Source organism: Mastigoproctus giganteus, chromosome 2 (genome assembly GCF_048544385.1).
Source record: "Mastigoproctus giganteus isolate SK-2022 chromosome 2, ASM4854438v1, whole genome shotgun sequence".
Taxonomy (NCBI): Eukaryota; Metazoa; Arthropoda; class Arachnida; order Uropygi; family Thelyphonidae; genus Mastigoproctus; species Mastigoproctus giganteus.
In genome coordinates, this window is record NC_143576.1 from 193,495,662 (window position 1) to 193,514,638 (window position 18,977).

The window sequence follows — 18,977 nt, forward strand, 5'->3', positions numbered from 1 at the left end:
GGTAAGAGTGATCGTACACCATAAGGATGACCATTGAATAGTATAAAAGTAATGCACAAGATCCGTAGCTGAGTGGTCAGGAGCAGGTTGTTGTTGTTATTTGGTTTTTAGGAGCATTAGCAACTAAGGCCATATTGCTCCGGTTATATGCGGTGGTCATTCCCTGACCTTTCCGCTTCCTCCGTATTTGGTGGTGACGGGCTCGAACCCCGGTCTAATCAAGAAGCGTGTGCTTCGCACTGCTGCTTCTTCCCACCTGGCTACGGAGGCACCCTCAGGAGCGGGAGTGCAGTAGCACACGCTCTTTGAGTAGACCGGGGTTCAAGTCCCTGACTGCTGAATACGGTCGATCTGCCAATCCGCACTGGACCAGCATGGCAGATTATGGTCCATTTCCCTCAACATGAATTGTTGAGGAGGCTTCCATCCTGCAGTGGGTTGATAATGGCTGCACTTTACCTTTTTTTTTTTTAAGATATGCATCTCACTGCGCCACAAGGAGATGCACCAGCAGCAACAATGGATCATGCAGGGAATTTCTGGTCATGTATAGATTTTCGGGTGATGGCCATTCTACTCTCAGTAGCTTTAACTTACATCGGTCAGGCAGAGAGCTCCTTTATACAAGTCACACAAGTGCATACGAGAGAGAGAGAGAGAGAGAGAGAGAGAGAGAGAGAGAGAGAGAGAGAGAGAGAGAGAGAGAGAGAGAGAGAGAAAGACATGAAGATATTTAGCCCATATACCCCTGGACAACCAAGAATGTAATACAACCAGATGCACTGCTACCTTTAAGAGCCACTAATCACCATTTCCGTAGTAGTAGTGAAGTTGTTATGTAGATGTGCTATAATACCCTCACAAGTGCTGCTCCAACTCTAATAGCACGTGTCATCTATTAAAAACCTATGAAAGGCCTCGAAAGTGTCCTTAATGGCTAGAAGCTGTTCCTCACATCCAGGTTTCAAGGCTGGCAAAGTTAAACTGTCTCCAGAAAGTCCTTCCTGAGGTCCTTATATTCTTGATACATGTATAGTATACGTTCCCAAGTTTCCGTACTCCCACAAATGCAGTGCATACAATCACAGATTCCTAAGGTGGACAGTACAGGACTGAAATGGAGAAATTATGCGCTTAGTTAGGAAGCAGACAGACTCCAAAGCAGTACATGCAGTTGAAATGGGTAGCCAGTGCAATGTTGAATCAGTGTGTTGTGAGACCGGGAAAACAAAAATGAGAGTAGGAGTCTATTATAAGCCAAATGATTGTGATAAGTATAACAAATAATTGCACAGACAGTGCCAGTAAATCAAACTGACTTATAATGGATGGATAATAACTTTCCAGATAGTGAATGGAACCTACAGGTTGGTCACTCACACAGTAACAGAAATTTTCTGGATTTATTGGATGACTTTTCTACACTAGCACATCAGATAGGCAATAAGAGAAAGCAATACTCTTGATCTGATTATCAGCAGTACACGTCATGCACTAAGACTATCAATATAAAGAAACCACTAAGTGCCAGTGAACATAATATACTGATGTGGGATCAACTTAAAAATATGACTACTGTCAAGGGTAAAAGATTTTGTTTTCATAAAGGTGACTACAGTGGTTGAAGATAATTTTTAAATTCCCTTTCAGTGGGACCAACTAATGATGATACCAAGTGTAACTTCTAAATAGGAATCATTCAAGGAAATAATCACAGAAGCTATTAGTTATTTATATACCGATTAAGAAATATCGTTCAAGGTTTAGGCCTAAATGGTTATCAAATGAACTAATGAGACTCGTGACAGAGAAGAAAAATGCATGGGATGCATATAAATTATCAGGTGACGCAGAAGCCTGTGGCAGATATAAGCTAGTCTGTAATCAGATCACAAAGGAGGTTCGGCAGGCGAAGGCGGATTACGAGAAATCTTTGGCAAAAGATGCTAAGAAAAACAGCAAGGATTTCTTTACTTATATAAACTCTAAAAGGAAGGGGATGAATATGATTGGTCCACTTGACATCGATGGTTCGACTGTTGATGATCCTGCTCAGATAGCAAACAAACTGAATGAGTATTTTGCATCTACATTCACACGTGAGGAATTATTACAATTTGAAAATGGAAGAAGGTTATCAAATTGTAGCAGTGTGCTTAATGATTTTGTAATAACTGAGAGCAAAGTGGAGGAGAAATTGTTGAAGTTAAACATAAGAAAGGCACCTGGGGTGGATGGGATCTATCCAGTTATTTTAAAGGAGGCGGCAAAGCAACTAAGCAAACCCTTAGCTATAATTATGAGAGCATCCTTGGACTCAGGGGAGGTTCCCACGGACTGGAGATGTGCAAATGTGTCTCCAATTCACAAAGGTGGATCGAAGGGTGACACGAGTAATTACAGACCAGTTAGTTTAACTTCTGTTCCAGGTAAAATAATGGAGTCGCTGGTTAAAGATGCATTGCAGGATCATCTAGACAAGACTGCAGCAATAATTCAAACACAGCATGGGTTTGTTAAGGGAAAGTCTTGTCTGACAAATTTGATTGGTTATTATGATGTGGTCACAAAGGAACTGGATGCAAAAAATAATTTTGATATCATATACTTGGATTTCAGGAAAGCTTTTGACACTGTTGCGCATGGAAGACTACTGTACAAATTGGAGCAGAATGGTATTAAGGGTAAGTTGCTACAATGGATAAAAGGATGGTTAAGTGGGAGAAGACAGAGGGTGGTAATCAATGGGTGCTGCTCTTCGTGGACTAATGTTATTAGTGGAGTCCCACAGGGTTCGGTGTTGGGTCCACTGTTGTTTTGTGTATTTATCAATGATATTGATGAAGGTATATCAGGCTTAATGTCGAAGTTTGCAGATGACATAAAGGTTGGCAGGGTTGTTAATGACAGTAATGGCAGTGTGCTACTGCAACAGGATCTAGATAATTTGGGCAGATGGGCTAAGAAGTGGCAACTGAAGTTCAACCTTGACAAATGCAAAGTACTGCATATGGGTAGAAGTAACCCCAGAGAAACGTACCAACTGTGTGGTACTACACTTAAGGTGGTAGAAAATGAAAAACACCTAGGAGTAATTGTGCAGTCAGATATGAAGTTTTCTGAGCAGTGCAGACAGGCTGCTAGGGCGGGTCATGGGTTTTGTCAATGATATATAGGAATTTTGCTAGCAGGGAAAAGGAGGTGATTGTCCCTCTGTATAAGGCAATGGTCAGGCCACGCCTTGAGTACTGCGTACAGGTCTGGAGGCCTCATTTTAGGAAGGATGTAGATTTGCTTGAGCGTGTACAGAGAAGAGCAACACGATTGGTGAGGGGAATGAAGGGATTCTCTTACCAAGAGAGGCTTAAGTTCTGCAAATTGCAGTGGCTGGAGACTAGGCACCTGCGCGGTGATCTGATTGAGGTCTATAAGGCCTTGAATGGGTTGAGCACGCTGAATTCTGATGGGATCCTTCCACTTGTTCAGATTACCAACCTACGGGGACATAAGTTCAAATTAAGAAAGGACAGATGTAGAATAGATGTGCGGAAATTTGCCTTTAGCCAGCGGGTGGTTAATTGCTGGAACAAACTTCCATATGTCGTTGTGGAAGTTGATAGGTTAAATAAATTTAAGGAGGAACTGGACAGGCATTTGGAGGGAATGGTGTGATTTTTTTTTTTTTTTTTTTTTTTTTTGGCTGATGCTGCATAAGCTCCTACACTTGCTTTCTTGCATCATGTGCCACTACTACTACTACTACTATTTATAGTAACTACAAGATATTATTAATGGTTGATCAGTTCATGTGACATCAACTTAGGTGGATGTCACATGAACTGGTGAGACTAGTTGCAGAGAAGAAAATACATGGAATAGTCATAAATCAGCAGAAGACACAGAAATCTAGAGTAATTACAAACTCATCAGCAATCATGTAATTAAGGGGATTAGGCAAGCTAAGGCAAGTTAAGAGAACTCTTTGGCTAAGAATGCAAATTTTTCACTTACATAACACTAGAAGTAAATGGATGAACCACATTGGCTCACTAGCCACAGGTGGTGTAACTATTGATAATACTGTTCAGTTTACTGACAAGCTAAATAAATATTTTGCATTCAAATTCACCTGTGAAGAAGTTTTTTGGGCTGGGAATACCAGAAGTACACCAAGTTATAAACAGGAACTAAATGATTTTGGGATAACTGGGATCAGAGTGGAAAAGAAATTGCTGAATATAAAAGTAAATAAGGTACATGGGGTGATGGGATCTATTCTATTATATTAAAAGCAGCAGCAAAACAAACCTTTGGCCATAATTGTGAGAGATTCCTTGAATTAAGGAGGAATACTATAGGTTGGAGTTGTGCAAATGTCTCTCCTATTCACAAAGGAGAATCAGAGGGCAAAATGAGTAATTACTACCTTTATGCTTACTTCTGTTCCAGGAGAAAATAATGGAGTCAGTGGGTAAAGAACTATTGCAGGATCATCCTGGCAGGAAATGCAGTTATATGGTAATTACATCATGAATTTGTTAAGGGGAAATCCAGTATAACCAATCTTATTGGATACTGAAGTAACAAAAGAATTGGATACAACAACAAAAAAAAAATTATAACCTTGATATCACATATTCAGATTTCAGGAAAGCTTCTGATACTGTTCTACATGATAGACTTTAGTAGAAACTGGAGTGGGTATTAAGGGAAATTTACTGTAATGGATAAAGAGATAGTTGTTAAAGACATGACTGGTTATTGACGGGCACTGCTCTTCTTAGAGTAATGTTATTAGTGGAATGCTCTAGGGTCAAGTGCTGGGCCCATTTTTGTTTTTAATATTTATGATAAGGATGAAAGTATATCATGCTTAATAGTTAAATCTGCAAATAATACAAAGGTTGGCAGGGCAGTTAATGACAGTAATCGAGGTAAGCTACTGCAACAGGATCTAGAAAAATTAGGAAGATTGGCTGAAAGGTAACAAACTGAAGTTTAGCACTGATAAATGCAATATACTTTATGGCTAGCAGTAATTCCAAGTTAACACACTAACTATGTATGTACCACATTCAGGGTAGTGGAGAATGAAAAACTTGGGGGTAATTGTGCAATTAGACAAAGTTTTCTGAGCAGTGTAGATGGGCTGCTAGGGCAGCTCGTGGTTTTTCCAATGACATACAGGAATTTTGCCAGCAAGGATAAGTAGGTAATTATTTTGCTGTATAAGGCAATGTTAAGGACTCAAGATGTGGATCTTGAGTCCTGTATACACAACCATAAGCTTCATTTTAGGAAGGATGTGGATGTGTTAGAATGGATGCTGAGAAGAGTAACAAGAAAATTACTAAGGAGAACATAAGGGTACTCTTACCAAGAAAGACTCAGTTCTACAAATTGCAGCATCTGGAAATTAAGCATATGTGATGATATGTGATTTAGGTATTTAAGGCTTTGAATGGACTGAGTAAACTGAAGGGCATTCTTATTGTTGCTCAAACAACACACATAAGGGGACAAAAATTTAAACTGAGGAAGGATAGATGAGTGGAAACTTTTCAGCCCAAGGATAGTTGACTGTTGGAACAAACTTCCATTTGTTGTTGTAGAAGTGGGTAGTTGAATAAATTTAAGGAAGACTTATACAGATTGTTAGAGTGGATGTACAGGATGTTTTAAATATAAATACAGTACAGCATCAGTTATCCATAATAAATAATGCCAGACCTCTTCCAGATAGCAAAATTTTCCAGATAACCGAACGTAAGGTAAAATTAAATAAATTCTGTTATAATGTATTAAGGTAAAATTCTGTTATAATGTAATAAGGAAAAAGACTTTAAACAGTGTGGGAAAAGGAAAAAAAAAAAAAGAATTTATTAAATTAAAAATAATAATAACTTATTTTATTATTTTTTGTTATTTTTTTATTTATTTTTTTTTTTAGGAGCATTAACAACTAAGGCCATATTGCTCCAGGGATATGCGGTGGTCATTCCCTGACCTTTCCGCATCCTCCGTATTTGGTGGTCACGGGCTCGAACTCTGGTCTAATCAAGAAGCGTGTGCTACGCACTGCTGCTCCTGCTCACCTGGCTACGGAGGCACCTTATAATAACTTATACATACAAATTTTCACATTTATATATATATATATTCAAATATATGAGAATAAGAAGTTGGAGAAGTCTGACTTCTGGGAGGGCTTACTGGTGAAACATCGTTGAGAAGGCTAAGACCCATCCTGAGTTATAACCCCAGAAGAAGATGTATATTTGGATAGGTATTTTACTACAAATTTTATGTGGAAAAAAATTTAAAGTAATTTTTTAAATTAATTTTTTGTTACTTTTTTAATTTTTTTTTTTTTGCTGCTAAATCTTTCAAGTTCCTTAATACGGTAATATCAATTTAATTATTTCGCATTCTTCCTGATTTTCCGCCCATTTCAGTGCTGTTTCTTTTCACTGACATTTTATCGTAAAAATCTGAGAACAATAATAAATTGCACAGTCTCAGGCCGATATTACTGTATCCTTACAGAATCTGAAGTTAAAGTAAACACAATATGAAACGAAGAGAACAAAATATGTCATGGAAAATTGGGTTCATGGAAGCAAATGACTAAACACTATCATTCATAGTTTTGAAGAAAACCCATTAGTCCTAATCCAACATTTCACCAGATATACGAAGTAAAAAAAAAAAAAAACAGACAGAAATACTCTTGTAGCATAATAAAAATTTGTCTGAAATACTACCATTAATAAATATTAAAAAAAAAAAAGAAAGAAAAAAAAAGAATCAGCCTTTCAAATTATTCTGGATAACTGATGTACTACTGTATTATTATATTATCAAGTTTTACATTCACTTCCTTCAAATAAAAGGAAGTACATAATAACAGATCTCATACATACCTCTTCTAAGGTGTATTTTCCTCTTGGTGAACTTCTCCTACCCTGTGAAGAAAACAATAAAAAACTATAATATCAAAATCACATTTGAAGGACAAAGGCAAATAATAATTAGAGTCCAAATTTGGCAATTTTTTAAGCTAATAGTTCCATCTAATGATACATCAAGAAAGGTTTTATCATGTAATTAATAAAATGGAAATGCCAATCAAAATCAGAAATAAAGTTCCGAAGAAATATTAGTGTGCCACCTAATAATGATCAGATTCCATGCCCTGCAACCAAAAGAATGATCAATGGTAAACATTGGATGCCATTCTTCCTTGTTCAGAATTATCACAGTATTACAGGATTGGAGAGAAGATATAAGAACTAGTAGGGAAAAGCTATCACTTTATAGGATTCATGTCCTCTTCCAATGTGTTCAAGAACTGGAAAGGGTATCAGCTACTTTAAATAAAAAGTGTCATTATATTCAATTAAAGTTGATAGCTGATGTTTCTTTCACCGTGAATCTTAATTTAGATTTGATTTGATTCTGGTTTTTATGGCACAAGGGTGACTAAAGCTATGCACCAAGTCCACCTTAATTTAACTGGTATCACTTAACAGCTGTAGAATGCCCCCCCCCCCACAAATGTAACTAAACGTGTTAAAAGATAAAAGGACCAGATGCTGATCTTATTTAAATGAGGATGATTACATTTAAATAAGACCATTACAACCAACAGAAAATAATATGAGAAGAACCAAATTACCAAAATGCTCATTTAGACAAAGATCCAACACAAAAGCTTTGTCAATTCATTAAATGTTTCTATCACTTTTTTGTCAACTGTTTGCAGCACTTTTTTCTGTTTATTAAATGTTTGCACCACTTTTTTGTACAGTATCTCTATTAAATTTTTCTCATAAACTATTTTGTGTCAGTTTCTTCAATGCTTTTATCAATTAAATATTTATATCAATTTTTTGCATCTATTAAATTGTTGTCATACTATGTATATAAAGTGCTTAGCATCATAATACACAGCCATTTCTGTATAAACAGAAAATTTTTAAGGTGGCATCGTTTTAGGTTATATCTCATATTGTGAATACCTTCACAACGAGTTGCCATGATATTGCACTACTTCGAATAAGTAACGCTTCACCTAAGGAGAAGACTAGTGTTACTTATTCTCAGATAGGTACCACCACCCAGACAGCACTGTTTCAAGGCTATTTGGCCCTTCGTCAGTGAGTGGGTAGGTACCCAAGTGATGCAATGATGGCAAAAACAGTTATGAAGTATAACCCCACAATATGAGAGATGCCTGATGGTGTATGATGTATTTAGACTAAGGCGCATTTAGGGCTAGAGCCTCAAGCTGCGAACAAATTTAGACTATGTATATAAAGTGCTTAGCATCATAATACACAGCCATTTCTGTATAAACAGAAAATTTTTAAGGTGGCATCGTTTTAGGTTATATCTCATATTGTGAATACCTTCACAACGAGTTGCCATGATATTGCACTACTTCGAATAAGTAACGCTTCACCTAAGGAGAAGACTAGTGTTACTTATTCTCAGATAGGTACCACCACCCAGACAGCACTGTTTCAGGGCTATTTGGCCCTTCGTCAGTGAGTGGGTAGGTACCCAAGTGATGCAATGATGGCAAAAACAGTTATGAAGTATAACTCCACAATATGAGAGATGCCTGATGGTGTATGATGTATTTAGACTAAGGCGCATTTAGGGCTAGAGCCTCAAGCTGCGAACAAATTTAGACTATGTATATAAAGTGCTTAGCATCATAATACACAGCCATTTCTGTATAAACAGAAAATTTTTAAGGTGGCATCGTTTTAGGTTATATCTCATATTGTGAATACCTTCACAACGAGTTGCCATGATATTGCACTACTTCGAATAAGTAACGCTTCACCTAAGGAGAAGACTAGTGTTACTTATTCTCAGATAGGTACCACCACCCAGACAGCACTGTTTCAGGGCTATTTGGCCCTTCGTCAGTGAGTGGGTAGGTACCCAAGTGATGCAATGATGGCAAAAACAGTTATGAAGTATAACTCCACAATATGAGATATGCCTGATGGTGTATGATGTATTTAGACTAAGGCGCATTTAGGGCTAGAGCCTCAAGCTGCGAACAAATTTAGACTATGTATATAAAGTGCTTAGCATCATAATACACAGCCATTTCTGTATAAACAGAAAATTTTTTAAGGTGGCATCGTTTTAGGTTATCTCATATTGTGAATACCTTCACAACGAGTTGCCATGATATTGCACTACTTCGAATAAGTAACGCTTCACCTAAGGAGAAGACTAGTGTTACTTATTCTCAGATAGGTACCACCACCCAGACAGCACTGTTTCAGGGCTATTTGGCCCTTCGTCAGTGAGTGGGTAGGTACCCAAGTGATGCAATGATGGCAAAAACAGTTATGAAGTATAACTCCACAATATGAGAGATGCCTGATGGTGTATGATGTATTTAGACTAAGGCGCATTTAGGGCTAGAGCCTCAAGCTGCGAACAAATTTAGACTATGTATATAAAGTGCTTAGCATCATAATACACAGCCATTTCTGTATAAACAGAAAATTTTTAAGGTGGCATCGTTTTAGGTTATGTGCTGTCTGGGTGGTGGTACCTATCTGAGAATAAGTAACACTAGTCTTCTCCTTAGGTGAAGCGTTACTTATTCGAAGTAGTGCAATATCATGGCAACTCGTTGTGAAGGTATTCACAATATGAGATATAACCTAAAACGATGCCACCTTAAAAATTTTCTGTTTATACAGAAATGGCTGTGTATTATGATGCTAAGCACTTTATATACATAGTCTAAATTTGTTCGCAGCTTGAGGCTCTAGCCCTAAATGCGCCTTAGTCTAAATACATCATACACCATCAGGCATCTCTCATATTGTGGAGTTATACTTCATAACTGTTTTTGCCATCATTGCATCACTTGGGTACCTACCCACTCACTGACGAAGTGCCAAATAGCCCTGAAACAGTGCTGTCTGGGTGGTGGTACCTATCTGAGAATAAGTAACACTAGTCTTCTCCTTAGGTGAAGCGTTACTTATTCGAAGTAGTGCAATATCATGGCAACTCGTTGTGAAGGTATTCACAATATGAGATATAACCTAAAACGATGCCACCTTAAAAATTTTCTGTTTATACAGAAATGGCTGTGTATTATGATGCTAAGCACTTTATATACATAGTCTAAATTTGTTCGCAGCTTGAGGCTCTAGCCCTAAATGCGCCTTAGTCTAAATACATCATACACCATCAGGCATCTCTCATATTGTGGAGTTATACTTCATAACTGTTTTTGCCATCATTGCATCACTTGGGTACCTACCCACTCACTGACGAAGGGCCAAATAGCCCTGAAACAGTGCTGTCTGGGTGGTGGTACCTATCTGAGAATAAGTAACACTAGTCTTCTCCTTAGGTGAAGCGTTACTTATTCGAAGTAGTGCAATATCATGGCAACTCGTTGTGAAGGTATTCACAATATGAGATATAACCTAAAACGATGCCACCTTAAAAATTTTCTGTTTATACAGAAATGGCTGTGTATTATGATGCTAAGCACTTTATATACATAGTCTAAATTTGTTCGCAGCTTGAGGCTCTAGCCCTAAATGCGCCTTAGTCTAAATACATCATACACCATCAGGCATATCTCATATTGTGGAGTTATACTTCATAACTGTTTTTGCCATCATTGCATCACTTGGGTACCTACCCACTCACTGACGAAGGGCCAAATAGCCCTGAAACAGTGCTGTCTGGGTGGTGGTACCTATCTGAGAATAAGTAACACTAGTCTTCTCCTTAGGTGAAGCGTTACTTATTCGAAGTAGTGCAATATCATGGCAACTCGTTGTGAAGGTATTCACAATATGAGATATAACCTAAAACGATGCCACCTTAAAAATTTTCTGTTTATACAGAAATGGCTGTGTATTATGATGCTAAGCACTTTATATACATAGTCTAAATTTGTTCGCAGCTTGAGGCTCTAGCCCTAAATGCGCCTTAGTCTAAATTGTTGTCATACATATTATTTCTGTCAGTTCATTATCTCTTTGTCTGTTTTTAATAGCATGATTTAAAAAACTTACTGTAATACATCAGATAACCAGACTATTTCTAAATCTCTTCTGTTTGTGGGCAATAACAATCAGTCCTGACTCTTGGATAAAATATTACATTATTCATCTTTCAATCAACTTTTTTTTTTTTTTTAACTGCAGTAGTAAACAAATATCCTATGATCCAAATAAGGAAAACCAAAACAATTTAGGTGCACCAATTTTCAAGAAGAAAGTCTAAAAAGTTTGTTTTTCGAATTCTGAAAGAAACACTAGTAACTGCGAGCATTTGTCCCCTGTACACTTCATTTACTTAAAACTTGATTCCAACATTAATCAAAGATTAATTCTGATACCCAAGCAATTCTGGTAAACAAGATAAAATAAAAAGTTAAAATTAATATGATAAAATAGACTATATAAAAACTAAAGAGTTAAAACTGAGAAAGCTATTCCACAAAACAAAATTCACCCTGAATTGCATAGATAATTTAAATGAGAGAATTTATTCTCTACATGAATAAATTTTCTCGGTGTTATCCAACTTTAATATATAACTAAAATATAAAAAAAGCACTTTGCAAGTAAAACTAGCAACACACATAGAACTGTACTGTTGTAAAATTATTCTTATACGTAGTGTGACATAAGTCACTTTACCAAGAACAATTCCGTCAAAAAGGATATTTCTCATTATGTCATTGAAAAAAATAATAATACGGTGCATTCCGGTTATTTGGGACACCAGTTAATCGGGGCAGCCGTTTATTTGGGGCAAATCTCAAAAAACAGAACCCAATCGAGAAAATAGCCAGGGAATAGCTGTCCCAATTAAGCCTTCGCTTAATTGGGACAGCATGCCGTTTAATCGGGGCAGGAGACCGCAGCACTGGAGATTACCCTACCATTGTCTCTGACAGTACCACGTGGTTCGGTCGAAATTCTGGAGGTCACAACCATAAAACAATAAAAACAATTAGCAGTCACCTGTTTATTGGGCTTTTCTGTTAGTGAAATCTATCATAAACGGACAGTAAACTCGATCTTACTGAATTTGCGATAATAACTACAGCTGGAATTCTGTGGGTTATTATGGTGAAATGTGTTTACACTTCCATGAAATCTTCAATCATATAAAAAAATAAATTTTCAGATCTTCTCGTCATTCCTATTTTTAAAGCTTTGTAACTCGTTACTCCGTTCTCACTTGCACGTATCGTGTTACTTGCAATTTGTGTGTGCCGTGTTCTTTGTTACTGATTGCTTATCTTTTTACTGTTTTAAATTTTAACCTCCACTCACAAATGTCAGTGAACAGAAATGTCAACTAGTTAGTATGTCCATATTACAGTACGTATTATTTATTATGATTATCACTTATATTCTTCCGATTTTCGCATATCATTTAACTTTTTAATTGGTAAGGTAATAAAGGGTAAATTTGTGCTTAATATATATTTACTTTTATAGCCTGTGGATAATATTCCTCCTATTTTCTCTAATTAGAATCGCTGTTTGATAGCATTAAAATTCAATTCACAAATGTGATCACAATGACCAGCACTTACTTCACATCGTATAGTGAACGGTACTTTACTATGGTGAGTTCTTCATAAGTTGATTTGATTGTACAGTGAAACAATTGTAAGGGGGGGGGTATTGTATTTTTAACTATTTACGTGAAACTTCGGATAATTGGGGCAGCCGCTTAATCGGGCCAAAATGAACTAGTCCCGATGTGCCCCAAATAACTGGAATGGGCTATAATAAAAAATAATATATAAAATTTATACATAAAATCTCTATTTAGGCATAAAACAAAGCAACAAAATTTCAGTTAACCAAAACCATCCTGGGTATAACCCCCATGCACAAGCAGACTGTGGATGACCACCCAGGTGTGAATCAACGTAAGCAGGGGTGGAGGTGTGGCACCCACACCATATGCAGGAATATCCCCCTCTGTGTTACCAGGCAATACTAGGTGGTAGATGACTCTCATCAACCGGTGCAATACCACCACTTTGCTTATTGGAGGCTTCAAGTGGTGGGACCCATGTTTAGTCTCTAGCACTAAGTTCGGGTCAACCCTTCCCCATCTCTTCTATCATGCAGTATGATAATGATTTTTGAGATTATGATGGACATCATGGTGAGATCCACTTTTCCTTATATTTCGAGGGTACAGCTCTAAAACAGTGTTCGCAGGTCAACTGCTAGACAGTACACCAGACCGAACCAAATGGTAACTCTTTAGGAGGGTTCTGGATCAGCTAGTGTATAATCTTGCTACCTCTACTCTGCCAGATAATGACTGGAGGGAGTCCGAGTAATGTGTATGCAGGGGGGGGGCATTGTCAAGGCCACGTTATGTCAAGGATCTGGGTATATTCTTACCAAGTGTACGCCATATCCAAAATTTTCATTACTTCATACAGCATGTCCCCCCCCCCACACACACTTTTTCTTACTATTGAATACACCATGAATTGTCAAATTAAGAGTAAGCTTATCTGGGAAAAGATCTAAACCTCCCAAACACTTCCTAGTTCATTTCACAAATATACATGGTCTCAATTCTAATCTCAACAATGTCCATTTCCACTTGCAGTCTGCCAAACCCATTGTACTTTTTCTGACAAAATCTCAGTTATCTATTGATTCAACTACTGCTCATCTCAGTTGCCCAAATTATTCGATGTATGATTCCTTTCGCCTCAAAGGTGGTACTTGTGCATATGTCTGTTCCGATATTCCCTGTCAGAGACTTGGTAATTTGGAATCTCATCTTTTTGATCTTCTCTGGCTTAAAATCTCTCTACCTCAGTCTGTCAAATTCATCTGTTGTCTCTACCATTTTCCCAACTCCACTAATCACATGGAGCTCTTCGACTTCCTCTCTTTGCAACATGACTTTCTCCAGTGCAACTTTCCTAACAGTGAGGTAATTTTTCTTGGTGATTTTAATGTTCACAACTCCAGCTGGTTTCCCTTTTCTAGTCACACAGACCAAGCTGGTTGAGATGCTGAGGCTTTTGCAATTACTAATGACCTTGCACAGATTGTTCATTTACCTAAGAATACCGGACAATCCTAACCATACAGCCAACACACTTGATCTTTTTCTCACAAACAACCCTTCTAAGTACACGGTCGAAGTGAGTGGTCCTTTGGGCACCTCAGATCACAACTTGGTGATTGTCTCTTCTCCAACGAAGCCTTTTCATGGCTATTCGTGTTGTTTGGCATTACAAGGCATTACGAGGCATTTGGCATTACGAGGTTTGGCAAACAACTTCGTGTTGTTTGGCATTACAAGAATGCAAAATGGGATGACCTGCGAGATTTTTTTCCTTCTTTTCCTTGGTCAGACTACTGTTTCAAAACTTCTGATGTCAACATTTACTCCGATCATGTCAATGAAATTATTCTTGTAAGAATGGAATCCTTTTTCCCACACTCCACTTTAAAATATCTTCCTTTATCTAAACCTTGGTTTTCCAATAAATGTGCTAAGGCCGTTCAGGAGAAGAATGTTGCATATCGTAATTGGCTTGTTTTCAATTCTTCACTTTCATTTTCTGCCTACAAAGCTCGCACCAATTGTAGAGCAGTTATTAATCAGTCCAAACCAGATTTTGAACAGGCTAAGAGTAGAAAACTTGCTTCTTGCCCTAATGGTAGCCGAGAATTCTGGTCTCTTGCCAAAGCTATTGGTCGCAACTTTTGCCTATCTCTGCTCCCACCTCTGTCAAAACCACATGGTTCTGTTGTCACTTCAGCCAAGGATCTGCTAGCATCCCATTTTCCTTCCAACTCCTGTATTAATGATCTTGGTAAAATACCTTCCACCATTCCCAACATGCTCCATTCAATGTCTCCTGTTGTCTTCCGTCAAAAGAATGTCAGAAGGATTTTTACGAATCTTGATGCTAATAAAGTTCCAGGTCCTGATGGTATTTCTCCACTTGTTCTCAAAACCTGTGCTTCTGAACTTACTTTGTTCTTTTCACTTTCTTATTCCAAAGGTGTTTTTCCTTTGGCTTAGAAATTTGCTCATATCCAACCAGTTCCTAAAAAGGGTGACAAATCCCTCCCATCCAATTATCGTCCCATTGCAATTACTTCTACTCTTTCTAAAGTAATGGAGAAATCAATTAATCGCCAACTCTTAAACTACCTTGAAACCTTCCATCTGATCAACGATTGCCAATATGGATTCCGCCAGTGTCGATCCACTGGTGATATTCTGGCTACCCATTTATGGTTAAGATTAAAAGTTCGGCGAAACACAAGCTGTTGCTCTAGACATCTGTAAGCCTTTCAATCATGTTTGGCATAAAGGTCTTCTAAATAGGCTTCCATCTTATGGTTTTTCAAATGTTTTTTGTAATTGGTTATCCAGTTTTTTCTCTGATCACTCACTGAGGGTGATGGTAGATGGCTTTCTGTCTTCTAACTTCTCCACTAATGCCAGTTTCCCCCAAGGTTCAATTCTTTCCCCCACGCTTTTCCTCTTGTATATTAATGACCTTCTTCCATTAACTGGAAATCCTATCCACAGTTTTGCCAATGATAGCACATTGCATTCCACTTTCCATTTTGAGAAACTTTGCCCTGCTCAATTAGCTTCAACTTCTCGAATATCCGTTACCAATTCCTTAAATGGCAATCTCCAGGTAACTCTCCAGTGGGGTAAAGACAACTTAGTTGATTTCAATCCTTTTTAAAACTCAGTTTTGTCTTATCTCGCAAAAAGGATTCTTCTGCTCCTTTGCTTATCTTTGGTGACATTCCGATTTCTAGGCAAGTTGATATATTTCTTTTGGGGATTACCCTGACTTCTAATCTCTCTTGGCACAAGCACATTATAAATATTGCTTCCTCTTCATCTACAAAACTTGGTTTTCTCTTTCGCTCTTGGCATTACTTTTCAACCAAACAGTTGTTCACTCTGAACAAATCGTAAATCCTCCCTACCATGGAATATTGTTCCCACATCTGGGGTGGTGTCCCCAAAACCTCTCTCAGGCTTCTAGATTCCATTGAGAAGAGGGCAGTTAAATTAATTAATGAGTCATCTCTAACAGAGTCTCTCCACTCGCTGTCTCATAGACGTACTGTTTCTGCTACATGCCTTTTTTATAGATACTTCCATGGGCACTGTTCTTCGGAATTGGCTTCTATAATTCCTGCTCTCTCTTTAAAAACAGTTCGAACACTTGCCACCAGCAGCCAGAATACATTTACTGTCCAACTTCAAACTCACAGAACCAACTTTTCATCTTCCTCGTTTATTCATTCAACTACGATTTTCTGGAAAAACTTTCCTTCATATGTCTTTCCTGAAAATTACAGTCTACAGAAGTTCAAGTCTAATGTCAACAAATATATTTTCTCTCATCTTCTCAACCTCCAACCCAAGCACGGAACTAAGTACTATAGGTTCTAATACTTCTTGTGTTTGGGATTTTCATAAAAAAAAAAAAAAAAAAAATTTTTTTTTGCTCTTTTATTTCTTCCCTTAATTTTAATCAAAAATTGACACATTTAATATTTAACTGTAAGATGAATATAATAAAATCATGATTCCACTTATACAAAACATTATGAACAAAGCAAAGAAGAGCATCTTTTCATCCATGTCACTTTTGTATACAATACCAACTACACTGGTATGATACATAAACACTTTGATGTTAAAGACTAGTTTTTTTTTTGCAGAATTTTCATGCATCAAATCAGGGAGGGTGGTTGGTGCTATAGAGAAGTGGCATGCATAATCTATCCAGTCCCACTTGACTGGTTTCACAGAAAAATCAATCTTAGTTTATTTTGTTCATAATACGTTGTTCTTTAAATTATCATTTGTATACGTTGATTTATCTTTCCATTAAACAGGGATTGCCTTTACATAGTTCAATTAACTATGTAATAAATACATTGGATATTTTTAATGGCAGTGAACAAAATTAAAGACAAAAAATTTGAACGTTAGCTGTAACTTATTTTATAACAATCCATATTAATAATTTTTTGACAGATAGGAAGATGGTGTCATCAATAAATGCCAATCTGAATCACACAGAAATTTATGAAGTGAATAACATTATGATGAATGTATAAAGCAGGCCACAGGGTTTGGCAACTGGATCCCTAGACAGAGTTGGCTGCAACTTGGCAACTAGTCTTTCCTCATTTGAGTACCCTTCTGTACCCACATGAGGAAAAACACCAACCACAAAACCTCTCTTCACGAATCTAGACTTTATTGCAATACTGGAGGAAGTGGGTGCTAAGTTATGGGGAATAAGTTAAAGACTGACATACATAGTTGACTTGCTATCTGCAAAATACAATTCTTATTTAAACTTTTGTGGTTTTCACTAAAATCATCATTTGTAAATAAATGATTTTAACACATAAATCCTTCTCTCTCTCTTTTAATATATTATTATTCTCTCTCAATAATAGGGAGATTACGAAAAATCTTTAGCAAAGGATACAACAAGGAACAGGAAAGACTTCTTTACTTGTGTCAACTCTAGAAGGTACGGGATGAATCAGATTGGTCCACTTGATATCGATGGCTTAATTGTTGATGATTTTGCTCAGGTGGCCAACAAACTGAATGAGTATTTTGCATCTACATTCACACATGAGCAGTTATTCAATGAGGGGAATGCCAGAAGTTTATCAAACTCTAACAGGGAGCTCAACTGAGAGCAAAGTGGAGAAGAAACTGTTGAAGTTAAACATAAAAAAAACACACCTGGGGTAGATGGGATCTATCCAGTTATATTAACGGAGGCAGCAAAGGAAATAAGCAAACCCTTAGCCATGATTATGAGACTAAGTCCATGGGAACCTCCTCTTGGACTCAGAGGAGGTCCCCATGGACTGGACATGTGCTAATGTATCCCTAATTCACAAATTGCGATCAAAGGGTGAAACGAGTAATTACAGACCTGTTAGTCTAACTTCTGTTCCAGGGAAAATAATGGAGTAACTGGTTAAAGAAGCACTGCAGGATCATCTAAACAAGACCACAGTTACACTTCAGACACAGCACGGGGTTTCTTAAGGGGAAGTCTTGTCTGACAAATTTTATTGGATATTATGATGTGGTCACAAAGGAACTGGATGCAAAAAATAGTTTTGATATCATATACTTGGATTTTAGGAAAGCTTTTGATACCGTTGCACATGGAAGCCTACTGTACAAATTGGAGTAGTATGGCATTAAGGGCAATTTGCTGCTATGGATAAAGGATTGGTTGAGTGGGCAAAGACAGAGTGGTAATCAATGGTCACTGCTCTTTATGGACTAATGTTATTAGTGGATTCCCCAGGGTTTGGTGTTGGGCCCATTGTTGTTTTCTGTATTTATCAATGATACTGATGAAGGTATATCAGGCTTAATGTCCAAGTTTGCAGATGATACAGATGTTGGCAGGGTTGTTAATGATAGCAACGACAGTACGCTACTGCAAAAGTATCTAGAAAAGTTGAGCAGACAGGCTGATAGGTGGCAACTGAAGTTTAACAATGACTAAAGCAAAATACTGCATAAAGCTAGCAGTAACCCCAGAGTAACATACCAACTGTGTGATACTACACTCAGGGAAGTGGAGAATAAAAAATAAAAGACCTGGGGATAAATGTGCAGTCAGATATAAAGTTTTCTGTGCAGTGCAGACAGGCTGAAAGAATAGCTCATGGGGTCTTGTCAATGATATAAAGGAATTTTGCTAGCAGGGATAAGGGGGTGATTATCCCCTTGTACAAGGCAATGGTTAGGCCATACCTTGAGTACTGCATACAGGTCTGTAGGCCTCGTTTTAGGAAGGATATAGAGCTGCTGGAATGAGTATAGAGGAGAGTAACGTGATTAGCAAGTGGAACAAAGGGTTTCTCTTACCAAGAAAAGCT

General features: G+C 37.5%; 1 protein-coding gene across 1 annotated transcript in view; it reads right to left on the reverse strand.

Annotated features, from left to right (window-relative positions):
• mor (SWI/SNF- related protein mor) overlaps positions 1–18,977 on the reverse strand; it is a 385,701-nt gene that overhangs the window by 269,912 nt on the left and 96,812 nt on the right. The window contains exon 8 of the mRNA XM_090390116.1: positions 6,924–6,965. Coding sequence (XP_090246242.1) covers positions 6,924–6,965 — 42 coding nt within the window. The remainder of the gene's footprint in view (positions 1–6,923; positions 6,966–18,977) is intronic.